Below are 27,953 nucleotides of genomic sequence, written 5' to 3' on the forward strand. Positions count from 1 at the left end.
GATACATGAGCCAAAGGTAGTATAATGACTCATCAACAGCGGTATGCTAGTGACTCAAGAACGCATCGCTTCAAAGGGGTTGAAAAAGTTGGTACCTCTATGATGTCATAAATTAGGTGGTAAGGAATCTCCGACTCTTGCCACACTGATAAGCAACTTGCCAGTTTTTCCAAGCATTCAAGGAAGGAAGTGAAAACGAAAATAGTGACTGGCTAAATGACTTCTGAGCGTGTTGACAGACTCTAAAGTTAAATTTGTGGAAAAGGATGAACAGAAGAATAGTTGGGCGATTAAAGACAGATTAATCTCAGCAGTTTTTTAAAATAACAACTATCTCAATTAAATAAATATTTGGTACATTCATTAATACAATATGAAACTCTACTGTGTGTAAAAGAATAATGTAATCAGATTAATGAGGATATAAGCAGGTCATCGATGCCAAGGAAATAAGGTGGAGCAATGCGTACAAAGTATGCTAATGCAAGATTTCCGATCTAGGCATCAAGAAAGTTAATGTCTTGTTAGTGTTCACTACTAATTCAAAACAACATAACAGGCCATAGCAGGACTTAATATTTTGAATTAATCCTGCCCTCAGAATTGTCGCCTCAATGTCCAGAATTGTCGCCTGTTTGTCCGCTGTGTCGCCCTTCCGTCTGAAGTTGTCGCCTTTCGAACCGAAAATGTCGCCTAAGTGTCTGTCGCCCTATTGACTGTCGCCCAACCGTCCATAATTCATGCATTTGCCTTGTTATGGTTGCATTAATCTGGATATTCGTTAAACTTAATCAATGACAGTACCAAATTCCTGAAAAAGTGTATATCCTCTATATGCGTTATCAGTTATTGAGCAATATAAAGTCCGTTATATAAACAAGAGTTGTAAAGATACATGTAGAATGGCTATGTGAAACTATGTGATGGGGCGCTAAAATATACAAGTATGGTTAGTTATGCTTTGCGATAGCAAGCTAAATAGACCTAGTTCCTAACAATAATCGGCTTCAAGTTTTAAAACTTGAATCTTATACACGGTCTAATATTTTAAATATTAGTTTATGAGAAAAGTGAAACACGCTCAGTCTAAGCCTTGACCTAGCGTGTTAGACAGTAAATAGGAGCGGATAGAAAGTATTTAGTACCAACCTAACAAAAATACTTTTTATATTTCCGACTCTAACAGTTGGTTCTTGTCTTTGATTTACATTATTTGTTTATTTCTAAATTTTGCAACTTTTTACACATTAGTTTTGTGTGTTTGGAAAAAAAATTTCACCCCAAGAGTTTACAATTTATCCGCCATAGACACGTCTCCAATGAGAGAAATCTGCTGGAGAAAGAAGTAGCAAAACATATGAAGTCATTACTAGAACTCGACAGCCATAAGTGAAACTTTCTGAATATCGTCGAAGAAACATGCTTCCAGTCACTACTAGAGACAAGGAGTACAAACCTAAACTGAGGTTTTTGCAAAAAATTTCAGGATGGATGAGGTAAACACAGACACTTTTGGCATCCTTGATGAATACGTCTCTCCTGCCGCTGAAATATTTTGTATAGCTTTCCATGTTTCATGCGATATTTGTGTTTCTAGTTATGAGTAAAACATCTGTTAGCAGGCTACGCGCAACCAATTTACGGTTTGTTTCTAGCACTACGCCTACTATGAATCAATTATCCATGTTTATTGACACTGCAATATGGCAATTACTGTGAAAAAAGAGTATATCCATTGTATAATACTATTTGCACCAAACTCTCGTTTTGATTGCCTTCTATAGACTTTTCTGATAGGTTAAAGGCTTAGCCTGTAACAGTAGCTTGTTACAAGTGTATTTTTTAGCGTTCAAAGATAACCTTATTTATGTAGTGCTAGATCTCTATTAGTTTATCTCTTGCTACACGTTATTAATTTAAACTCCTTAGAGTTATCCCTCATTGCTAACTCAAAGAGTTGTTCACTTAGAATCTTCTTTTTGATAAGTCTGAACAATAAATGTAACTTTGAACACTGAAATAGACTGAATCTCAACGTGAGACACAATTGGCTAAACCTATTGTAGGAACCGTGTATAAGTGAATAATTGATGAATGTATCTCTTAATGATTGAAATTAGTGGGAACATCACCATACATTGAGTAGCTGGTCATTTGAGACGAGCATTATGCAAATACTATAATAGGAAAATCCATATATATAACAACTCTAACAAACAGTCTGTATATATAAATCTCAGAGTCTGTTGTTCGGTATGTCCAGCTATAGCTATTAAAATCTAGGAATAAAAGATACGCTCTGTGCTGCGTTTGACTTCGGGATCTCTTGCTCGTCATGCAATAACTTAACCAATTAAGCTCTGGGAGATGCATTGGATTCATTAAGCGATACAAGTCGTTATGTCAGTTGAAATACGCATAGCACTTTGCGTTATGCATCGTCACTAAAGCTTGCTCTCATGGCTCTTATTAGTAAGTTTAATAGTACCGATAGTAGCATACTCAAATTAGTCATTGGCAATGTGCCAGGCTAATGGTACTCGGCAGACAACTACATATATCAGCAATCTTTATTGTGGTAATCAATAGTCATGTTTTACAACATGTTTTCCACAAGGTACCACAGCAGGTAAACTAACTAAAAAGCAGTGTACAATAAAAAATGAAAAAGAACAAAAAAAACTATAGTCGAACTAAGAAACTAATGACGTCTCACTAGTATAATAATGTTGAAACTCATATACTGCATAAAATATGTACAAAGCAAGCTTGAGGATTGCTATGAGTGCTGTTTAAACAAAAAGTGGACAAATAAAAGCTCTGTGAAAATAGTTATGCATATCTATGACGGCAAATTTCTAATTATGAAAACAACGTGTAATATAAAAATGTTAAAATAGGTAAGGCTAGATGGTGAATGGTATTATTGGTCAGAGGATAATAGGTGTAGTTTGAGTTTTGTTGTAAGAGATTGCAGAGGAAAAGTTTTTAAATGAGTGCAGAGGTTATTAAATGAATTTGGCAGGTTACTTTTGAGTTTTTTGTGGTTTGTTTTATGACACTAGGTAATTTAAATCTGGTCCTGGTTTTGTGACCATGGTTTACGGTTTGAAAGCTATAGCTGAGATATTTAGGGCAGTTATTGTGGAGTACTGAATGAGCAGTGAGGCAGGTAAAGTACATGACCTGCCACTGTCTATAAACTGTTTTTAATACCTGTGCAACGCCTGGCGTTGGGCTAGTTTAATTATAATTTGAACAGATTTGAAGATAAAAAGTGATATAGAAAATTCTACAAAAGATATAAGTCAAGTACTTCTACTCAAGTATTCTGTAACTACTGCTCTACTCCCTCCTAGCCCAAACACTTTACTATTTGTCTTTCACAACCTATTAGTTGAGTTGTTTGATAATATACATAGTTTTGCTTTGTCATTCATAAATTTTAGTAATCTGTATATCAGATTTTGACTTCATAATGCCAAGCGAAAAAGTATTTTTACAGTACCATTTGTTTAAGTATTTATGGAACACTCACTATTATTTATGGAACACTCACTATTATTTATGGAACACTTACTAATGCTTGATTTGAAGTTGTTGAGCGAATGATGATGTTTAAGACTAACGGGCTGTAGTAGGTGTGAAGCCCTAGCATGAGTACTTCGCTAATGGTGCATCAAAATAATGTAAGATTATAGTGATTCTTGGCGAATGTTGAGGAACTAAGGCAATGCAGTTGTGATTATCTTTCCTTGTAGGTTGATATTGTCAGATGCCAACTCAAGGAACTTGTTTTTCTTTCTTCTTATAAACTTGACGATGGCTTTTGTAGAACTCTTTTATGGCATGTGGACTAACAGGTTAGAATCTAATTTCTATGTACACACCAACTTTCAGATGTTGTTGGAGATCTTTGAGGTGTTAGAATGTTTCACTATCAAATATTATACTTTTAAATGTTTATATTTATTTATTTTTTAAATATAGAAAAGATATAAGCATTTGCGAAGTAATCTTCAAGCATTTTTAGAATTGTCTGCTTTTCTGTACCATTGAAGGCCTTTGGAGTTTTCTTCTTTCAATGTTGTAACGAGTTACATTTCTTAGGCTTTATGCCCATTATTATGTGTACATGACAGTTTAATTTTTCACCTACAGATCATATTCAGTCTAATCTTGGTTTTGGAAAAAATTCATTCCAGAAGGCTGTGCAAAAAGTGATTTGTTCCGACTCCAAAACGATATTCCCATTGCAAATAATGTTAATGGTTTTAATCTGTTCCATGACTCAAATAATTTTGTATACATTTTTGTATCCATTATTTTACACTGTTATTTTCATCTTACAATATCAAATAATATATAATATATTATATAATATATTATATTATATAATATATTATATAATATATTATATTATATAATATATTATATTATATAATATATTATATTGTATATATTATATAATATATTATATAATAACATATTATATAATAACATATATTATTTTGTGTAACATAATAAACTATAAAACTAGCTTTTATGTCATGTTATTGTACAAAAATAATATTCTGATACATTACTTGACATAGGAAATACGGTCAGTGTAAACCACAATCAACCCATTTTATACAGCGATTAAACCTTGCAGACAAGGGGGGAAATCATCAGTTGGCAAAGAAGCCATGCTTTTGGTTTGTTTCAGCTTATTTACAGAGTTGTTTTTGCTCTAAATATTTGTTCACCATTCAAAGCAAAAGTTGTTAAAATTTTGGTTCAAACTTTAATGTTTTTGAAATAGGAGACATTTTAAGACAAAGTTTTAAGTCTACTACTAAAACGCAGGAGTCAGTTTTTATCGTACATATATTTGAATAAGCAAGTTTTGCAAAATCTGAAATGAAAATTAATGTCTTTGTGTAGCATGATGACACAACAGACAAGTGTTTGAATAAGTTTTTAAATACACAGGAACAAAATTGTTGATTGGGTCAGAGTTGTTGTTGGGTTCAAATAACTAAATTAGACTATCAACACGTGTAACTTTTTCTAATGGTTTATTGTAAGCTGACTCTACACTTATTTTACCTGCTTTGAGGACATTTTTAAAACTCGATAGTGTTCTTTATGTTAATCGCAGGGTGGCTGTCGATCTTGGTTATTTATTTACTCTGGAAATGTTGAATCCAATATTTCCAGAGTAATGGAGAGTGCATGCACAATATAGGTTTAGCTGTAATGTTTAGTTGGTATATTTTAAATTATCAAATATAAACAATGAACCAAAACGTAGGACTGTCAAGAAATATATAAGAGATAACAAAAAGTTGCTAGTGCAGATACTGCTAGGTTCCAGTTGTCAGCACACTATTGTATAGACAACCCAATATTGTGTAGACAACACACTATTGTATAGACAACACACTATTGTGTAGACAACACACTATTGTGTAGACCACACACTATTGTATAGACAAAACACTAATGTATAGACAACCCACTATTGTGTAGACAACACACTATTGTATAGACAACACACTATTGTGTAGACAACACACTATTGTGTAGACCACACACTATTGTATAGACAAAACACTAATGTATAGACAACCCACTATTGTGTAGACAACACACTATTGTATAGACAACACACTATTGTGTAGACAACACACTATTGTATAGACAACACACTATTGTGTAGACAACACACTATTGTATAGACAACGCACTATTGTATAGACAACACATTATTGTCTAGACAACACATTATTGTGTAGACAACACATTATTGTGTAGACAACACATTATTGTGTAGACAACACATTATTGTGTAGACAACACATTATTGTGTAGACAACACATTATTTTATAGACAACACGCTATTGTATAGACATCACACTATTGTGTAGACCACACACTATTGTATAGACAACACACTATTGTGTAGACAACCCACTATTGTATAGACAACACTATTGTATCTAGATGGAACCAGAAAAGTCTTGATCAGAATCCTAATACGTTTGTTGGTGTAATGCTATTTTACATTTAACTAATATATCACATTTTTATCTAGACTTGTTAGGCATACTTGTTATGGTATTAGTGGCATTCTTGTTACGGTAATGTTTAGAGTTTGTTGTCTCCACATTCTTAGTTATCACATCAACCTGTAGTTTGTTTCCTGTCTCAGGCTTCATTCAGTGCAGTTTACTTTGTCTTGTAGTCTGGGACTAATATCTGACTCATTTCACATGTTCTTTGACTGCACAGCGCTGCTCGCCGGTCTTGCTGCCTCCGTTATATCAAAATGGAGGGCGAATGAGGCTTATTCATACGGGTAAGTCTTAGGCACCTTTGATCATCGCTTGCGATGGCTTTGCTCTTGTGTAGATTTGGAGAAAAAAGAGAGGATGTCGAGTCTTGCAGACAAGAATAAAGAATATTTTAGAAATGGATTTTAACTCATGGCGCACCACAAACCGTGTAGTGTGACTTGACACATCCTTTGCGTGTGGCCAAGAGCCGTGTGGTGCGGCTTTTGTAGGCTTCGTGCAAACTGTTTTTGATTAGTGAGTAGTTATTTTATTAACCTATCACATCTGAACTTAAATGAAAGGAAACTGTCATCTGCTTGCGTTAAGCCAATAGAAGACATGCTTACAGCTCACCCATTGCGTTTAGTTTCACTTAAGGAGAGACTTCATTTTTTTATTGCACATTCTTAGGAATGACCAGCCATGCTAGATGTATTACAATTACAGCGAAAGTTTTACAAACTGTAGATCAATGAACTTTTGATTATTATCTATAGAGCAATAGTACTAGTGACAATAATTATTTATTTTCAGTAGTAATCAAAATATTTTAAGCTATAGTAATAGTGATAACTCATTTGACTCGGGAACACGCTTAACTTGTTACTCGCGGTAGTAGTGGAAGGGGCCAAAAAATACCCAAACCCATTCTGCAACACATTTGTAGCCTTTTCATGGCATCAGCTGTTGTAAAATTTGCAAAAATCTTTTCATAGACATATAGGTTCAAAAGCTATGACAACTTATATGCACCACTGTTAGATACATGTACTAGGTTTAATGAATATTTAAGTATGTCTCGGTGAAAAATAATTTGGTAGCGAAAGAGTTCAATTGAATGAAAAAAAACTCCATTCAAAGTGCGTAGCTCAAAAAGACCAGTCTTCCGCTGAGGCATTAAATTAAGAGTTAAATTCTATTGCAGATATTACTCATAAATTGGGAGTTGTATTCTATTGCAAATTTTGCTATTAAATTAGGAGTTGTACTCTTTTTCCAGTATTGGTCTAGAATAAAAAGTTACTTTATATTGCAAGCATTGCAAGAGAGTGCTCTTGCAATGCTTTTGCAAAGTTACGCTCTAGTGTCGATGTTCTTAAGTAAAGGGAGTTGTGTTCTATTGCATATTGTTTTCTATTACAATTTTTGCTTATGAGGTAGGTGTAATATTTGAGGTATTTTTTATGAATTTAGAGTTGTGTTCTTTTGCAGACATAGTTATGGATTGTACATTGTGTTCTATTACAGATATGTCTGCTTTATTGCAGATATGTGCGAGTAGAGATACTTGCTGGTTTTTGTAATGGTCTCTTCCTATTCTTCATAGCTTTCTTTATATTCTCGGAGGCAGTAGAGGTAGGTAAAGCTAAAAAAGATGAAATTTCATGGACTTTTTGCTTGTAGTATGTACTACTGTGTTATAGGGGTTTATTACTAGAATATACCCTGTTTCATACCCTCTCTTCTTGGATTAGACTTAAATTCAATGGAGACACTTTAACGTAGGTTACAGTACAGTCACACCTCGACATGCGAGCTTAATGCGTTCTGGGACTGAGCTCGTATGCCAATTTACTCATATCTCGAGGCATTATTTCCTATATAAAATAACTAAATACAAATTAACCCATTTCAACACTATGAAAAGACACCACATAAAAAGTAAGTTACAATGGAAAAATGTGTTTTTACCTGTTGTAATTCAGTACCTACACTAAAAAGTAGCAAATACCTATTTAGTTGTTGAAATCTGTGAAAAAATGTAACATCACTAGGAACACTACTGTAAGATTTTACCTACTAGCCTCACTGTATTGGCTAACGCTGGTCTGAGAGACTTGGCAGCAATGTGGTCGGTACGCTAAACTTTTGTGATGCTACATAACATAAACTTTGAGATTGATTTTAAATAAATTTAGCCGACTAAATACACACTTGAAGCTAAGTTTTTATCTTGTACTAAACTTATTTTAATTTTACGCGCTTTCTACTTTGCGTTTGCTATAACCTTAGCCAAAAACTTTTCAAACTGGTTCAAGGAGAAAGATCGAGTGATGCTGTTCTCAAAAGTGGTCTTTTGCATACCTAACCATATAATGGCCTTTGAAAAACTGGTCGTATGCTCGTATGTCAAAGATTACTCGCATCTCAAAGAAAAGACTTGCTTAAAATGCTGTTAGTATGCCAGAAGGATTTGGCACACTACTGGCAGATACTATGGCAGTACCTGCTATTATCTAAATTTTTTCGCATGTTGAGGCACTCGCATGTAGCGGTATGACTGTACAACGACGCGGGTGTTGAAAAACATTGTCAAGGGCAAAAGTATATATACTTGTACATGGAAACAAAGAAAGAAAAGGCCAGTTGTCGTATCGCACATAAGGTTATGCTTTCGAATTTATAGAAACAAAGAAAATGCATTATTTCTCCGACAACAGCATAGTTTATACACGGTTTTGGTGTGATGAATCTTTGCCAGCCCTAAAATACAACCTTTGTTTTTGATCCTATTATAACAGTTAATACTAAAAACCTTTTTTGTTATGTCTTCTCTTTCCATTTTGTCTGCTATAATTTATATTATAGCAAAAATAAACTTTCATCATTCGTTATATAGTAGACTCTCGTACAACGTAAATAATTCATTCCAGGAATAATTACTTTTACATTTTACATTATACAAACATTAAAATACATGTAAATTGCGTAATCTGTTATAAGACCTTCTCAAGCTCACTCCTCTCAGGGCCTTCAAAATAACAAAGCTAGACTTACCTTCTCAATTTAATGACTGCACAGTAATTGTGATATTATTGATTTGTATCAACAACATGACCCTTTTTTCTTATCACTTTCACTCAGTTCAGGGTTTGTGATTACAGCAAATCAGCAATCCTTTGTTAAGTTAGGTAGAACACGCACCTTCAATGTCAATTCAAATCGATCTTTTTCATTTTTTTTCGCCGCAAGGCCTATGCTGCAAAAAGAGAACAGATTGTAGTATATATCTAAAATAAAGTAAAATATATATAATAGAGATACACCTCTCTAAATGTCGTTTTCTTTTCAAGTGTGGAAAGGGATAAAATGATATTTTTAAGGCAACTATGGGACCTCGTTATTTAAATGGAATTTGCGAACTTGCACCGACTGAATGCTTTACATTATTTGGAATTTCCTACGTAATACGACACAGAAACTAAATGAATTCGTTACTTTTAGTGGATTTTACGTAATGTTTATGTTTAGGCAGTTTATGTTACAAGTGCGAATTTTAGATTAGACAAACCCTACTCCTTACATTTTTTTATCATCAAGTTGGTCAGTTGGCTTCTTCTATTAGTTTGGGAGTTTTCCGCACAACCTTTGTTTAAAATTAAGCACATTGCTCTAACATGTGAGATTGCTTGAACAGTAACTTCATGCATGGCCGTAAGACCAAATTTTTGCTTCACAATTTTATCAACTGTTTAGCTGTTATAGCTATTTGACACTTTAGGCAATAGGGTCCATTTGACCCTTCAGGCAAAAGGGTTCATTTGACCCTTCAGGCAAAACAGTTCATTTGACACTTCAGGCAAAAGGGTTTATTTGACACTTCAGGCAAAAGGGTTCATTTGACACTTCAGGCAAAAAGGTTCATTTGACACTTCATGCAAAAGAGTTCATTTGACACTTTAGGCAAAAGTGTTCATTTGACACTTCAGGCAAAAGGGTTCATTTAACACTTCAGGCAAAAGGGTTCATTTAACACTTCAGGCAAAAGGGTTCATTTGAAACTTTAAGCAAAAGGGTTCATTTGACACTTCAGGCAAAAAGGTTCATTTGACGCTTCAAGGAAAAGGGTTCATTTGACACTTCAGGCAAAAGGGTTCATTTGACACTTTAGGCAAAAGAATTCATTTGACACTTCAGGCAAAATGGTTCATTTGACACTTCAGGCAAAAGGGTCGATTGGACACTTCAGGCAACAGGGTTCTCTGTGAGGCTCTCTTATACTACCTTTGTTCAGCTCATGTGATTCTCTATTGCATGATCATGTAGCCTAGCGGTCTGCGTTGCTAAATGAGGGTGAAATTAAATCTGTCTGAAAGTCACCAAAATATAAAACAAACAGAAAATTTTATACCTGCCCATTTAAGCCCTAAGTCTATTTATAACAGTCCCGACTTACATGAAATGATGAGTTTTGAACCTAGACTGCAAAATTTAAAAAGACATGATTTCATGAGAATCAGCATTATATAAGCTTTATTGTGTTTTTACTACTAAAGTATACTTAGTATTTCATTTATAATATATATGTGGACAGAATCAAGATGTATGTTCACATGTTAACTTAATCTGTTAAAAAGTATAGTTATATGTTACAAAGGTATAGTTCGACATATCGATAAAATTTTGGATTATCCGAATGCTTGTGATATATCCAGGATGTTAGCATTATATGCTACCATTTAATTTGTGATTACATAATTTCTTTCGATATCTCCAGGATGTTAGTGTATTATGTTATTATGTTTAATTTGTAGCGAGCGTTTGAGCCCCCGGAGGTAAAGCATGACAGACTCATGCTCATATCTGTTCTAGGCTTGCTAGTAAATCTTGTAGGAATATTTGTCTTTCAACATGGTGGTGCCCATGGCCACTCTCACGGAGGTGGAGGTAAGAATATACTTTCGGTAATAAGTCAATATTCAACTGATAATAGTTTCACTTCTGTCCTTATCTGTTAATGTTTAGTTCAGGTTCATATGGCTAGCCCATGCATCTTAGCAAAGTCTTTTTGGGCAAACGTTTACCATAAAACCACGTAACTCCTACCCAGGTTTAGATCAATCGTCAAGTAGCAGTTTTAAAGGGAGATAGCATCAAAATTGATTTTAAACTTACATTAGAACATAAGTCGGTTGTTGCTGAAAATGGTTACTGTATCCATGGTTTATTTAAAAATAGCCTCATGATTGGCTATTTTTCATCTCTAGCGAATTATGCTTCTCAGTTTTAATAGCTAATTGTGTTTGGTTTTTCTCTCCCTCTGTGTTAAATGTCCAGGAAGGGTTGTATTTCTTTAGATAAACCTATTTAAGCACTTCCTTTATTCTATGTGATATTCATATTAAATATCTCATTGATGATGGAAGAGGACGCATGATCTATGATAGCCATTGTTATCAGATGGTGCTGTCTAGTATTGGCAGCTTACATGTATGAGTATGTAAAACATTTCATTTGAATTAGTAATCATAAACCAAATAATGTTTTTTGTTACACGCCAAAAAAATTATTGAAAAAAAAATCTCAAATACGTGTGAAACAGTAGTGGCTAAGTGGTGAAGGAGTTGTCACTCCCTCCAGAGATCGCAACTCCGGCCTTCATTATGGTGGACTTTTTGTTACGCATCGTTTGTACTCTTAGGACACAGCCATGGTGGGGATGGCCACGGTCACAGTCATGACGGTGGCTCTCATGGACACAGCCACGCTCCTCCTGGTGCTTCGCAAGCTCAAATCATGCAGGGTGAGTTCTTACATAAGCTCAGCATTCTAGATCGTCAGTAAACGTGATGATGACTGTCAAACCCAACTGACCAATTGGCTATGCAACCGTTAGCCAATTATTTTCATAGTGGTTTCTGTGTCAAGGATGTCGTAAAGCTTCGCCCATTAAAAATATGGGTGAAACAATATTAACCATTTATTTTTTATCATTACCTTTTGGTGTCACCAGTATGTAGGTTTGTTGAAGTACGAGGTTTGCATGATTCCACATGCTTAGTGTAGTAATGGTACACATGCTTAGTGTAGTAATGGTACACACGCTTAGTGTAGTAATGGTACACATGCTTAGTGTAGTAATGGTACACACGCTTAGTGTAGTAATGGTACACACGCTTTGTGTAGTAATGGTACACACGCTTAGTGTAGTAATGGTACACATGCTTAGTGTAGTAATGGTACACATGCTTAGTGTAGTAATGGTACATATGCTTAGTGTAGTAATGGTACACATGCTTAGTGTAGTAATGGTACATATGCTTAGTGTAGTAATGGTACACACGCTTAGTGTAGTAATGGTACACATGCTTAGTGTAGTAATGGTACACATGCTTAGTGTAGTAATGGTACACACGCTTAGTGTAGTAATGGTACACACGCTTAGTGTAGTAATGGTACACACGCTTAGTGTAGTAATGGTACACACGCTTAGTGTAGTAATGGTACACACGCTTAGTGTAGTAATGGTACACATGCTTAGTGTAGTAATGGTACACATGCTTAGTGTAGTAATGGTACATATGCTTAGTGTAGTAATGGTACACATGCTTAGTGTAGTAATGGTACATATGCTTAGTGTAGTAATGGTACACACGCTTAGTGTAGTAATGGTACACATGCTTAGTGTAGTAATGGTACACATGCTTAGTGTAGTAATGGTACATATGCTTAGTGTAGTAATGGTACATATGCTTAGTGTAGTAATGGTACACATGCTTAGTGTAGTAATGGTACATATGCTTAGTGTAGTAATGGTACATATGCTTAGTGTAGTAATGGTACACATGCTTAGTGTAGTAATGGTACATATGCTTAGTGTAGTAATGGTACACATGCTTAGTGTAGTAATGGTGCACATGCTTAGTGTAGTAATGGTACACATGCTTAGTGTAGTAATGGTACACATGCTTAGTGTAGTAATGGTACACATGCTTAGTGTAGTAATGGTACACATGCTTAGTGTAGTAATGGTACACATGCTTAGTGTAGTAATGGTACACATGCTTAGTGTAGTAATGGTACACATGCTTAGTGTAGTAATGGTACACATGCTAAGTGTAGTAATGGTACACATGCTTAGTGTAGTAATGGTACACATGCTTAGTGTAGTAATGGTACACATGCTAAATGTAGTAATGGTACACATGCTTAGTGTAGTAATGGTACACATGCTTAGTGTAGTAATGGTACACATGCTTAGTGTAGTAATGGTACACATGCTTAGTGTAGTAATGGTACACATGCTAAGTGTAGTAATGGTACACATGCTAAGTGTAGTAATGGTACACATGCTTAGTGTAGTAATGGTACACATGCTTAGTGTAGTAATGGTACACATGCTTAGTGTAGTAATGGTACACATGCTTAGTGTAGTAATGGTACACACGCTTAGTGTAGTAATGGTACACATGCTTAGTGTAGTAATGGTACACATGCTTAGTGTAGTAATGGTACACCAACCTCGGTCACAAAACTCAAAAACACTGACTCTCTTGCAGCTACGGACTGATTGTCATTTGTAGACTCCATTAGATATTATTGACTATCTGCTGTAGTGTTCACTGAACTGCAATGTCGGTTCTAATCGCTGTTCATCTGGTTGGCTAACCATATTAGCGGCGGAAAATTTACACGATGTTTATTATTTTTAATGAGTAAGTAGTCGTCGGCCATCTTAGCAATTGCCTGGTGCAATGGCGACCATGTCTGGCAGGAGCTTGTCTTACAACTGTTGTATTCGTTACATTTATACTTGAAATTGGTTGTTGTCTTCTCATGCTATCGATTGTAATGTTTTACCTACACGATAGTCTCAGACGAGTTTTTCTGTGAGCTGTATCCGGTTTAACAAAAGGTTGGTTATAAAATGTACTTGCGAGATTAACTGATCTTAGTTAAGTATCACAAACATTAATATATATTTATATATATTAATGTTATTATGTATGTATTATGTTGTTATGTGTAATAATGATATACATTTATTAAACAACGACCTAAACAATTAAACAACAAATAAATATTGAAAAACAACTAGTAAGTGGCAGCCTAACTCGCTGTTAGCCACTTACTGCTGACGTGACCTCATTATTGATAATTGTTTCCTTGCCGTCTTTACTCTGACAGGTGTTTTCCTACACATACTGGCAGACACTCTTGGCAGTGTGGGAGTTATCGTCTCATCGGCCTTAATAAATCAGTATAACTGGTATATAGCGGATCCGGTCTGTTCTATGTTTATAGCTACGCTAATAGCCATCAGGTATGTATACTTTATGTATGCTCTATGTATACTCTATGTATACTCTATGTATGTATGTATGCTCTATATATACTCTATGTATGCTCTATGTATACTCTATGTATGCTCTATGTATACTCTATGTATGTATGTATGTATGTATGTACAAATGTATGTATGTATACTTTATGTGTACTCTATGTATGGTCGGTAACAATAACTGACTAGCTTATTACAGAACTACCTTTTAGATACTAGCGCTTACTTCATTCATGTTTTACCTTGTATGACTACAGGTATGCTATAAGCTCATGTTTATTCAGGAGATCTGTCAATTATATTGTTGTATAGATTTACTTGCTATGATAGTGCTGGTGTATTTATCTTATGGCATATACTGTTGCAGTGTATTCACATGTGTTATCTTATAGCATATACTGTTGCAGTGTATTCACTTGTGTTATCTTATAGCATATACTGTTGCAGTGTGTTCACATGTGTTATCTTATAGCATATACTGTTGCAGTGTGTTCACATGTGTTATCTTATAGCATATACTGTTGCAGTGTGTTCACATGTGTTATCTTATAGCATATACTGTTGCAGTGTGTTCACATGTGTTTATCTTATAGCATATACTGTTGCAGTGTGTTCACATGTGTTATCTTATAGCATATACTGTTGCAGTGTGTTCACATGTGTTTATCTTATAACATATACTGTTGCAGTGCGTTCACATGCGTTTATCTTATAACATATACTGTTGCAGTGTGTTCACATGTGTTATCTTATAGCACATAATGTTGCAGTGTGGTGCCCCTTATTAGAGACTCTGTTGGAATATTATTGATGCGAACTCCAAAAGCTCTTGATATGGAATTACCAGCTTGTTATACAAGAGTGAGTGTAGTAATACTCTTGAGCAATGTACTGTTTCCTTTTAAAGTTAGATTTTTCCTACCTACATACACTGCACCCTCGGGTTACGATGACCCAGTTATACAATTTCTTCGCTTTACGAAGTGGAACACGATTATTTTTCGTCTTCACCATATGAATCCTATTTTGCCATACAATTTCAACAAAAGTACCGCTCTATATTCAAATTTGACTGTCGGTGTGCTTATTACATCAAAATAACAAAGATGCCGTTAGTCTGTTCATCGAAAGCTTTCTCACAATACCCGATTTCTCTCAGTTCGGCACTTCTTGTGGGACAAAAAGTGATATGTAATATTTTCCTTCAAAGCTAGTAGCAGTGTTGGAGTTGTGCTCTCTTTAAACAGAGGATCAGACAATTTCCCTTAACAAATTCCCTTAACTAATTCCCTTAACTTTCTGTTAACAAAACTCCACTTCATTACGAAAACAGCATCGTTCGGGCTTTCTTGTCGAATTAGGTTGAAAAAGGTTTTATGAGGTTGGCTAAAAGTTGTAGTGAAAATAAGCCAGAAACCACCAGGTGATAAAATGTCGGCGATAAAAAAGTTTAAGTTCAGTAAAATAGTTAAAAATATGTACATACATGTACTAAAATTTACCTTAAGTGTGTATTTAGCAAGCTAAATTCATTTAAATTAATATTTTCTAATACGTATAGTACTTATATAAAATTTTGATGATTTTTACCAGGAGGTGTTTGTGTTATATATTTACTATGGGTTTCTGTACACCTCCATACGACATTTTCGCTATACGAAGCTATCCCTGGAACGAATTAAAATTGTATGGCGAGGGCGCACCGTATGTCATCAGGGTCTGAAGATGTTTGATATCACGGCAAGGCTTATATTTATGCTACGCGCTTAATTCAAAAGGGAACTAATCTCTAACGAAACCTAGAACAAGACAAACGATTCATTTCGTTCGGGAGGTCAGTTGTCACACCTTGCCAAACTTTCCTTGCCACTTTGTCCCATTTACTAATTTTGCCAACGAAATTGAAAGCTATATTTTATGCAAGTATGAACATCCTAACATTCCTGTGAACAATTCACCAATAGCAAAGCTCTGGCTTTAGCCAATAGAAAGACGGCAAAAGCTATAACTACCCAATCGTACTAATCCTTTCACCTAATATTTATGAAATGGAGCACTGCGTGATCATCATCATGATTGGAGTGGAGATTCATCCATTAGCTGTAAAGGAGTGTTTTCACATCTTTGTTACAATTAGTCAGTGGCATAACATGGTGTTGTCTTCTCTTGTGAGCTTGATTTGTCAACTACACATGTAGGTCAGCCAATTGGAGGGAGTGTACGCTGTGCAAGAGCCCCACTTCTGGACTCTCTGCAGTGATGTTTATGTCGGAAGTGTCAAAGTAGAAGTATCACCCAAAGCGGACTCGAAATATATTACTACTCAAACTCACAGTATATTTGCTCAGGTAGTTATACAACTAAGTCATTAGCCATAGAGTGCACAACATAGTGATAACTCTATGGATAGGTTTATTATAAGTGTGCCGGGTTGAAATAGCTCTGACTGGTTTTATAGCGCTGTGTTAGGGTTGAAATTTACAGTAGCAGCACGAGGGTTAAACATATAATAATTAACTCTATGGTATAGTTTATAGTAATAGCACTAGGGTTAAACTTAATCTAGCTGTCTGTCAAAATCGACAATGACTTGCATCTTAGCGATGCATTCTTGGGTTAAGCAGTTATAGAGTAGGTGTGACACAGTTATCAGTAACTACCACTTCTGGAACTGTCAGATTAACCTGAAGGGATGCATTTTCAACACATCCAGTCTGACAGAGCCAGGTAGCCATTTCACTTGCCCAATGTGTGAAGGACAGAGGTGGATCATAAACTTGCCCCGTTGTCAGCGTAGTACACAGGGCCTCCATGTTATGATCTAGATTCAAAAGACCCAGCAATTTAGGGTTAAAAGCTTGCTGAGAGTTTTTTGTCAGATTCTCGAAGCAGGACTCGAACCACCAACCCCATGGTCTCTTAGACAAATGAATAAGCATTTGAGCCAATAAGAATTGCACATGGCCTTAGAGACGAAACTAGTTTCATAAAATAGCAAGTTAACGCTTGTACAACTCTTTCTGAAATCACTGCGAGGCTCACTATTGGCACCGTTATTGCTGACCAGGAGAGTTGCCCTTTGGCCTTTAAAACATTTACATGCATTGGTATGCCTCACATTATTCTAAATTCTCCAAGATAAGCTGATGTTCTCAAGTTTTATAAACTGTTCATGTACCATATTGTTTAGTAAATTGTCCACTGACCTCAGCACATATGCTCAGTTTAACTGGTCTTTTTAACAAATAGCTTGCAAGTAATAAAATAATTATATTTTAGATCGGAGTTAGACAACTTCACGTACAGATAGACTACGCAGCAGTTTGAGTCAGGCTGAACTGAAAACATTGAACCGCATTACCAGCCTCACCCACCAGTCATTTGGAAAATCTATACTATAGCTATATTTTATTGTATAGCTTTTTTGGAAGGGACAAAGTTGTTTCATGAAATACTAATTGTAATTCCCTTCGCACAACGAAGTTGATTGTTTTATTTTTTATCTTCATTTAGGCATTTTGGTTCATCTTTGAAATGAGTCACAAACTATGGATGCGTACAAAGTTACACATTCACTCCTACTTTTATGGAGGCAATATCAGCTGTAAGTAGTCGGCATTTCACTACTTACAACTAATAATCATGTATTAGTAATCTGTCACAATAATCAATGATCTGATAACTGAAGCTGGACTGACACACAGACTTGATTTTCAAGTCATGAGTCTTATCATTTCAATGATGATTCATTCCGACGACTAGTCATGTGATGACACAAAATATCTTTGCCCTTGTGAAGTTTCTCATACTTTATTGTTTCTGAGCACAGCAATGATATGAGGTGCTATATTGAGGCAATATATTTTACAGGACAACTTATTACAATTCATTGAAAATCTAATAGACATAGAGCAAAAGCACGCAAGACTAGACACTTTGGAAAATTCTAGAGGGCTCCTTGGCCCAATAATAATAACAGCTCTTACGCTCATTTGCTCTATAAATTTTTAATATATATGTACACGATATTTTAACAGCAGTTCAACTTATCCAAAACAATCACTACCCAGCCTCATGATTTCTGCACCCATGAAGGCTTGCTAACTATTCCATTAATTCGACATCAATTGCTATTAGAATATTAAGAAAATGAAATGGGCGAGACGAGTGTTGGTCCCGATGCCTAAAAGAAAGCTTGTGCTATGCATTGGCCTGCTCGCATGCATCTATCCAGTCAGCATAGACATCAACAGCTTCAGAAAGATCTGTGACAAGCTAAGGATTGAATGACTAGTGATAATTCTATTCCTAAACATGAAGTTATAAGTAAACTCATACATTTTGCTGCTACATTGAAAAACAACTACATCGGAAACTTTTTTATCGGGCATGGTAATATAAACTGCAATATTGTTCCTTGTTCCAATATAATTCTTGCATAATGTCATTAGAATTAACAAGGTATGATAACTTCTGAAGTAGTTGCCTTGACAGAAAGAACAATAGCAGACACGTCGGGCGCCATGGGATTCCGTGTTTAACTCTGGCATGAAACAAATTGTTCACCATGGTATGTGACGAGAATTCATTTATTGCTACACATATCCATAAGCTTCGAGCCACCCTGAAGAGCCACTTTTAAACACTATACAGTAATTACTCTACCAACTTTTTAATGCTAAAATTTTATCACCTATTTATTGGGTTTCAGCTTCATTTTTACTATAACTTCGACAAATTCATTAAAACCTTTTTTAATCCAATTTGACAAGGTAGCTCGAGCGATGTTGTTACCGGAAGCAGCCTCTCACATACTTGACCATTTAATGATTATAAAACGGAAAATTTCAAATTTCTTCTGTACCTTATTACTTGAGCTGGTCCATGTCGTGAGTAGAGCGAAGAAGAGGTAATAAAAACATTTCATGGCGAATCATGTTACTGTACACTTGTAAACAAATTTAATGCTATGTAAGGGAGTGGATTTTGTTAGCAGGCTAAGAGAAGTTACCTGATCTTCGACTCTCTGTTTGAAAGGATCACAACTCCACATTTTTTACTTGATTTCAAAGTTAAAATATTACTACTTTAAACACGAGGAATGCTGAACTGAGAAAAATAAGTCATCATATCTCTTTCAGGCGACGTGAAAAAGTTTTTAATATCAGCATATTAGCATCTTTGTTATTTCGATGTAATAAGCACACTGACTGCCAAGTTTGCGAGCAAATGTTTTGTTGAACTTGTATGACGAAACAGGTTTCCGATGATGAAGACAAAAATCCATCGTGTTCCACTTTGTAAGGCGAAACAATCGTATATTAGTGACATTGTACACGGAGGGCGCACTATATTGCTGTGCGTATGTACACTAGCTAGGATTTAACATAAGCCTGGTTTCTGAAAGATCCCTGCATTTACATTATTTGCACAATAAAATTCTACCGATTGTTGACCTTAACATATCACACCCAAAATTTTACTCTTTATCGGGTTTTTACCTAGATCAGATTAAAAAACACTCAAAAACCAAAATCATATCATAACTCTTTTATTACAAAATTTTTCCTGTTCTGCCGGAATTAATACATGCAGACAAACTTTTATGATGTACACTTGGTATGTTTGCCCGTAAGCTAGAGTTTCTGTCATAGAGCGTTGATAGAAAGTCCTTTGAAATCAGCAGAAGTCTGCATAAAAATCAACATATTTGACAAACAAGCCATATTTAATATTTTAATAAAACCAGCCGCAAAAGAGAACAGCTATCATTTTCGCAATTAAACTGACCAAAATTTAGATCCCATCCTTTAATAATAAAATATTATTATTAGAAATACCTGAAGCCCAATATTGAAGAACTTCACTAACAGACATATGTTTTGGTCACTGTTTACATTTTCTTTCAGTCACCGCAACCAAAAACGCAAAATTTGGAAGCCGCAACACCATGCTATAAATTATTAATAAAAATAAACTCAACTGGTTTGTTTTTCTTTGCCACAATGATAACCCCAATCCTATATATGATGTGGTAAAGTTTTAGGTTGATCTGTTAACTCTGTGATCAATGTTTATGTATAGATACTAAGATGGGCCGTTATAACGCGAGTTTCGGCAGCGAAGATTTAATCAGTAAACTAGGTCAATAAAAGTTGAATCAACATTAAACTAGTGTAGTTTAGGGTACATAGTAAAATGGTTATTACAAAGTTGACTGTGAATAGAAGGATACAATTGATTGACGTTTGGAAGCTCTCAGAGCAAACTCTGCAGGTGATAGTGCCAGTGTTCCTTTCCTTTTCTCTGCAAAACAAGTACAGTAAGGAATTATAAAACACATATTATTATTATTATAAAACACATATTATTATTATTATTATTATTATAAAACACATATTATTATTATTATAAAACTAAGCATTATAAACACTCAACACAAGCTAAAAGCGCAATTTTATCATAAGCTAGTGTTGTTATCGTGCTTTTTTGAGTTCATTATTCTCGGCGTTCAGCCTATTAAACATCCTGGAACAAGCTACAAGCAATGTTAAATAGCTTATCTACCCTTCACAAAAAACTGAAATTATTTTGGAGGCTGAATTTAGAGAATAATGTGTGTTGAAAAACCCATCTCTATAATTCTAGATCAGACTAAAGCAGTGGTCACACGATGGCCGAACCGACTTAAGTTTGGTTCGGAGGTTGTTTCGGTTCGGCTAAGCAACATGTCACACGGCATCCGAAGTCACTTCACTTCCTTGATACCATATGCATGGACACAGGACAATGTTTCATTGGTAGTCTTGATGTATTTGAGCTAAATATTTCTATTGTAAACAAAAAAACTTTGAGGAACAATTATTAATTATAATTACGCAGCAGATTTATCAGAAGATCGTTCAGCTGCTCAAAACAAATCACTCGATACAAAGATTTTGCCAACGCTTCCCATCAACAAAATTATATTTTTTGTTAACATAGGAATGTTTTTCTATGCGGAGTACATAACAAACAAAAACAGTATTTATCATAGTACTGTGGTTTTACATAAATAAATCAGTCAACCATTCTTCATCAGGATGAGTATGACACATTACTTCTGTTCTACATGAAAGAAATCCACAACCATTATCTTACATTTATGCAAAACTCAAGTGCAACATCTTACATTTATGGAATACAATCACAAGCTACAGTAAAGCCCGGCAAAATCCTTTTACAATATATCATCATATGGCAATGGATTACGTCTTTTAATAATTTTACTTATTTACCAATGAATTCCATATAGTTTTGCGCTCTCCTGCACTCGAAATGAAGGACCAAATATTGTAAATCTTTTTGATGTAGTCCAGGTGAGCCTTGTCGTAAATTGCTTCATGTTGTTTAATTAACGAAATGAAAAGATCATCCATTTATTTTTTAACTTTGCTCACACACGTAAGAATAAATGTGATGCGTGCTCGCTAGAATTTTAACAAGCCAATAAAAGCAGGGGTTTAGCCACGAAATTTCGAGCAGGACCGAAATGGTTCGTTTCGGCCAGAAATGTCTTCGGCTGAACTGTTTACAACTGACACTGACGTCGTTTGGCGTCTTTAGTTCGTTTCGGCTCTCGTGTGACCACCCCTTAAACATCCCCAACTTCCGTCCCTAAAAAGCTAGGTTACATCACATATTTACGGGCAGAGTATTTTGTGTCGATTGCCACACCGATATTGAATTGCTGTAAAAAGCCTTCAAAAACAAAACTGACTTTGAAGGTTAGTGGACCAATCTTTATTTTGAGTACAAAATCAAAATCAGTGTGTCTCATTTACCTATGAACAAACAATGAACGCTGTTCGTAGCAGTTATGGTTTAATGCATTTCAGAAGGCTGTTGAAAAGTGATTTGTTCAAAACCTCAAACTGTTTTTCTCATCATAATCAGTGTAATTAATTTTTCACCATAAGCTGTATACATATGTAAGAAGAACGGATTAAAGTAAAATATAGAGATTGTATCATAAAATTAATACACTAGGTTAGGGAATGCACTGTACTGCTGTATATGTAGCAACCCATACCCATGCGTGTTTACTCAGTCTTGTGTACTGGATAGAATAAATAAAAAGCGCAGAAATAGATTATGTGCTTTATTTTAATGAAATTTTCTAAAATTTTAATGAAAATTCCACCTGAAATCATCAAAACGAACAACTTTTTTTACCAGTTTTAACATAAACCTTGAGGCAGTGCAGGCTAGCCTACGCCAAGGCTACGATATAAATGTTTTAGTAGAAGTGTACAGTAATGTATTCTAGCGAAGACCATGCAAGACACAAAAGCACGACAAAAGCATTTATTGTATTCTATTTTTACTAATTGTAGCGGAAAAAATCATTTGTCAGTTTGGTCGAAGACTGAGGTGTGAAAATCTCGAATTTTCTAGTCGAGATCAGGAGTCCGAAAGCTGAAGTATGACTGCACAGCAAAAAGCTTCTGTAAAATTGACAAACAACTTACAGTTTCACCTCACAGGCTTTTTCGTGATTGCAGAAAGGACATGTGAACTGTGTGTCCAAGGCTTCAATGGCCTTTCTCTTAGGCGGTGGCTTGTTAGCCTTCTTGCGTCTCCCCATACTTTACGACTCTATCTCACTTTAAACTATTGGTTCACGAACTTGATCAACCACCTAAACATACATAACGTAAAATATCTTACATAGTCCTACCAATGATGCACTTCAACTTACATCTGAATAAACATAATTAAACCTTTAGCAAGCGCTATTGCACCAAACTGCGGGGTATGTGAGTCTTATGAGTAGACAACACATTTAGTCATCAGATGTCTATGGCCATTTGTAGGCGAGTAATGAACTAGACTCGAAAAAAAATGGTGACAGGGGCCAACAGCAAACCGGCATTAAAATTTAACAAAAGCTATTTGTCAGGAAATAATTTCATTGTAATTACAACTATATCACAATTGAACATTTCAGCTTTTTAAACAAATGGATCATAACAGAAATTAACAATGTCAGACAAGGCTTACATTACATATAATGAATTTTTTTGAGATATTTTTTTGACACCTGGAAATCTTAAATGTGACTTGGATTAAATTGTTCCAATGTGAACACAGACTGCAGATGCATTTTATGAGCATATCATAAGAACTTGACGTATTTGTATTTAAATGAAACATTTTGTTATGCTTTGTTGCTGCCAAACTGCAAGGCTCAAGGCCTGAAATAGAATGTTACACCATACTGAGAATGTATGAAGACTACCATCTGGCAGAGCTCATTTATAATGACTAACTTGTACCAATCAAGACTATACTATACTTTACTTGGTGTGACTACACTATTAGTTCAGTGAGCTAGAAACTGTACTAGCCACAGCATTAATCAGCTGTAACCATTCTGTACTTGTTTTTGTTCGACAATATTAACATTATAATCATGTTTGACGTTCAACCGACCAAAAATTGCAGTGAAGAGTGTTCTCGCACATGTTTCACACATTAATTGCTAATATATTCACTGTGTTTTCATGTTTTAAATAGATCAAGAGTTGCCCGCTACCGAAGAATTCACATTCTACTGTTTCAATGATTCGGAGTTGCACTATTGATCTTTCCGAAGTTCGCAACGTATTCCTTGAACTACAAATTTTCAAAGTAAACTCGATTTTGGGTCAAGGTTACTGTTCAATACATGCGTAGTTAACTAGCTGCACAATAACTCAGCTAGGATGCCTGATCTTAATGCTGAAATTTTTAATCCCCACTGGGGAGAGTATTATCAATTCAGATCCATCAATAATGTGCGTTTTTATGACGTCGAAATACTTTTATGGCGAATGCCTTCGCACAAATTTAGCGCATCTAAATGGTGTCAAATGTGTCCGCATTCAACATTGCTATGACTTGGAGAGGAAGAAACTCCGAGCTCATTTGAAGCATGGAAACAATTTGCTACAGATAACACAATGCGACAATACACAATGTTGAAAATTTTAGTTACTCTATATAACTGATAATCGACATTAATGAAAAAAAGTATACAGCAGAGGTTTATATGAAAATGACATCAAACAGGTTTCAAAACTAAACTACAAAACTTGAAAATGAATAGTAGAAATAGTCCTTACAACATGTGCTCCAACACCATTAATCTTAAAATATAGTAAATCTAATGTTTAAAAAGGACGACTTCCTGACTGGCTATTGAAGCTTATTAGAGGCTACGATACCTAACTACAGCTTAAAACAGGAAGTGATAAATATTTGATTTGAAATATAACAGATTTGATAAGTATTGAACCAAACCAGCAACACTAACGCTCTTGCTTACACAAAGTTTTTTTAAAAGCTTAACATTTGATCTAAAAAAGCCTCACAGATCAGGAAGCAAAGTTTCTATTTATTACAAGATTAGACAACTATTTATTTTATTTGATGGAACATAGCTTAGAAATGTTCCAAACTGACAACAAATGTTTTCTGTGAAGGACTAAACTCTAATATATTTTCTCTGATTACAGCACGTGGACAGAGAAAATATTAATAGTCCATTAGATAATCCTAGTAGATTTTAATGGGTTTTACGCAAACGTGACAATTTGGCCTTGGCTATCCGATACCGAATTCATGTAAATTTTAACCCCAATATTGCTATACAATGTAACCTCGGTTTTCGAACGACTCGCAATTCGAACAAATCGGAGTCCGAACAAAAAATTCAAGCACTTCTTGCTTCGTAGTTCGAACAAAAATCGGAGTTCGAATGCCGGATGCTGAGCGGCGTTGACCGTGACCAACTGTTGTCGCCAAGAAAGGATGCCCCGACGTCCGAGATTAAACAAATGTGTAGCAAATGGGCCGAGTTACAGAATTTCGGCGAACTCCACCACTCCGATAAAGCTGCAGCCAAAAGAGTCATCAATGACTTTAACGGCACTATCATGAACCACTTCCGAAAAGTGCTAAAAAGAAGGCAGAAGCAAATGTCATTGGACAGATATTTTAAGAGAAAAGAACATCCTGTATCCTAAAAAATCCTATTCATAATTATTTTCTTTATCCTTTTTTATTTTTACACGTTCATGTTAGTGTAATCTTTCATATGGAAGATTACGATAATTACATTACGTTTTACGGGTTACATTTATGTTTATGTTATTTGTGTCTTTGCCATTTTGCTTAACATTTTCTGAGATATACATTGTTTTTTTATGTGTTGGTCAGCATTTTAATGTGCAATTTCATGCATAAAATAATGTATAAAATACATGTACTAACAAGGTAAACATTCAAGGTGTTGGAACTGATTAAAACAATTTACCTTATTTGTAATGGGAAAAATGATTTCGGTGTTCGAACAACTCGGTGTTTGAACAACCTTCAGGAACGGATTATGGTCGAGAACCGATGTTACACTGTACACACTAATGATAGCAATAATTCATTTTATAAACTTGGTCTTCACGATTGAAATATCTTTCCATTCCATGTAAAATAAGCTACAATAGGACATTGATTCTACGGTAACACATTAATGGATTATTACAGAAATAGCTTGTGAATTTACAAAAATACTACATTTTATCGTTGTTTCATTTGTAACAAGTGTCATGAAAAAATTTGGAAACTTTTTGATCATTATGACAAATAAATACAACAAAAAGCTTTTTAAAGTTTGTTTAAGAAAAGTTTTGGAGAATTTAAAAAATTTGTTAAAAAAATGTTGTTGAAAAAATGTTTGAGCACACGAGTTGTTTCACAGCAAAATGGTAGTACAAGTTAAAAAGCGTTAGTATAGTTGAAAAGATCATAGAACAACATACGGGTCTATCCAAAAATAAATGGATTTTTGGCAAAATTTCAAAACAGTAATTGTTTTAAAACCGTGTAATTGCCACACGGACTAAATTTTTGTTATTCAGCTTTTCATAAGAGCCCAAATTGTATTCACCTCTTTTTTAATTCAATATTTTTTTATAAAACTTCATACAACTTCATAGTTAGCAAATATTGCATATGGTTACTGATGATCCAACTGTGAGGGCTGCATTAATGAAACCAAGTTTCTTTAGTAGCAAAGAGCTAAACACTTCAGGTTTGTTTCGCTAGTTGCAGATTTTAACGCCAATGAAGATTAAATCCGATTAATGTAAGCATAGATCCCATTTTATTCGGTACATCAGAATATGACTAATGATTGTTTTAGCAACTCAAAACCTTTCCGCACAACCATGGGAAAAATAACAAAACTAGTTTAACAGGATGAGTGCAAAAATTGTTTGGGATATATTAATTAGTGAACCATTATGATGTCACTTAGCTACACAAGCTAGCGTGACTACCACAACTGTAAAAAAGATTAAATCACTTCGGAGAGAGATTACTTGGCAAGAATCGGGAAACAGTCCCAACGTCGACAAGTCCGAACCTAGACAAGTCCCAATCTCGACAGAGGTTGGTCCGAATCTCGACAAAGGTTGGTCCGAACATCGACAAAGGCTGATGCAGTTTTACGATAATTTAATCTTCAACAAATAATAAATGTCTTTTTGCAGTTCTATCCTCATTTCAAAAAATAAAAAATAAAAGCTACTCACTGAAGTTTAGATTTCAAATAAAACATTTTGCTAGCATAACAGTCAACCATATTTATGATTGTTACTTGTTTTAGCATTCGTTCTATATTTAGGTTGGGCAAAATATTGTTAGGCCTACATAAGCTGGGGAGTGCTGCATCAAATGGATCACAAGATATTTTTGCGCAAATAAATCTTTTACTGATAAATCGCTCATTTACTATGGAAATAATAGATGGTAAAATAGTAAAACTGCTGTCGAGATTGGGCCAACCGTTGTCGATATACAAACTCGTCGAGTTTCAAACCAGTCGAGGTTCGGACTATAAACCCAAGAATCACACAAAACTGATAAAATGCCTCGAAACACGTTAAGCATAAACATATTCTTAATAATAAAACTAATTGAAAGCAATAAAAAATGAGTATTGAGTAATAGCACTGCTCAGCGCCTTTTACACTATTTTTTTAAGTGAACTTCATCAAAAATGACCTAGTTATTCGAGTTATCACTCTATCTTCAACGCAAATCTGAGACGAAAAAAACGAAACTGAATGCGTTCGCAAGTGTTAGAGCTTAAAACCTATAATGTAAAGCATAACCTGTAGTAAGAAAACACGATCAAAACAACATTTTGCAAAAAATAGTACTACGCAAAAAAACATTTTGTCAAAATTACCAACAGCCATCGTGACTCAATAAATTCCAAGCGAGGTCAGATTTAAATTAGATATACTTACTAATGATACGGCGATCGAAACTTAAAACTCACAACATTCAATGATATATAATATCTACGAGAACGTCTAATTGTTTATATACAATAAAGAAAAGCGAAATTATGCAAAACTGTGCAATATACAGCTACGCTATGATGAAATGGTTGACTTTTTTCTGAAACGTTTACATCGACCTTCACCCTTAGCGTATAAACCCACTAACACGCAAAGCGCGCCAAACACGCATTCGTTCATAC

General features: G+C 34.9%; 2 protein-coding genes across 2 annotated transcripts; one reads left to right on the forward strand and one right to left on the reverse strand.

Annotated features, from left to right (window-relative positions):
* Nucleotides 1–1,160: 1,160 nt before the first annotated feature.
* Nucleotides 1,161–18,262, forward strand: LOC137388885 (zinc transporter 7-like). Its single transcript, XM_068075367.1, has 10 exons — nucleotides 1,161–1,496; nucleotides 3,762–3,863; nucleotides 6,231–6,344; nucleotides 7,590–7,677; nucleotides 10,857–10,989; nucleotides 11,744–11,845; nucleotides 14,230–14,365; nucleotides 15,154–15,244; nucleotides 16,582–16,731; nucleotides 17,663–18,262. Exons 1-10 carry the CDS (start codon nucleotides 1,420–1,422, stop codon nucleotides 17,708–17,710), a joined length of 1,041 nt encoding a protein of 346 aa, XP_067931468.1. The 5' UTR covers nucleotides 1,161–1,419; the 3' UTR covers nucleotides 17,711–18,262.
* LOC137388887 (transcription elongation factor 1 homolog) lies at nucleotides 17,871–27,898 on the reverse strand. The gene is made up of 4 exons (XM_068075368.1): nucleotides 27,718–27,898; nucleotides 22,894–23,063; nucleotides 20,619–20,689; nucleotides 17,871–18,648 (listed from the first exon to the last, which is right to left on the reverse strand). The coding sequence occupies exons 2-4, from the start codon at nucleotides 23,007–23,009 to the stop codon at nucleotides 18,584–18,586; spliced, it is 252 nt and encodes an 83-aa protein (XP_067931469.1). The 5' UTR covers nucleotides 23,010–23,063; nucleotides 27,718–27,898; the 3' UTR covers nucleotides 17,871–18,583.
* Nucleotides 27,899–27,953: the final 55 nt, after the last annotated feature.

Source organism: Watersipora subatra, chromosome 2 (assembly GCF_963576615.1).
Source record: "Watersipora subatra chromosome 2, tzWatSuba1.1, whole genome shotgun sequence".
Classification (NCBI taxonomy): Eukaryota; Metazoa; Bryozoa; class Gymnolaemata; order Cheilostomatida; family Watersiporidae; genus Watersipora; species Watersipora subatra.

Coding starts and splice junctions, on each gene's coding strand:
- LOC137388885 (XM_068075367.1), top strand. CDS start 1,420: ATGCTTCCAGTCACTACTAGAGACAAGGAGTACAAACCTAAACTGAGG. Junction 3,864..6,230: donor TATGGCATGTGGACTAACAG/GTTAGAATCTAA, acceptor TTTGTCTTGTAG/TCTGGGACTAATATCTGACT. Junction 6,345..7,589: donor AATGAGGCTTATTCATACGG/GTAAGTCTTAGG, acceptor GCTTTATTGCAG/ATATGTGCGAGTAGAGATAC.
- LOC137388887 (XM_068075368.1), bottom strand. CDS start 23,009: ATGGGGAGACGCAAGAAGGCTAACAAGCCACCGCCTAAGAGAAAGGCC. Junction 20,690..22,893: donor AAAGCCTGTGAGGTGAAACT/GTAAGTTGTTTG, acceptor CTTGTTTTGCAG/AGAAAAGGAAAGGAACACTG. Junction 18,649..20,618: donor CTTCCAAACGTCAATCAATT/GTATCCTTCTAT, acceptor AGCTTGTCACAG/ATCTTTCTGAAGCTGTTGAT.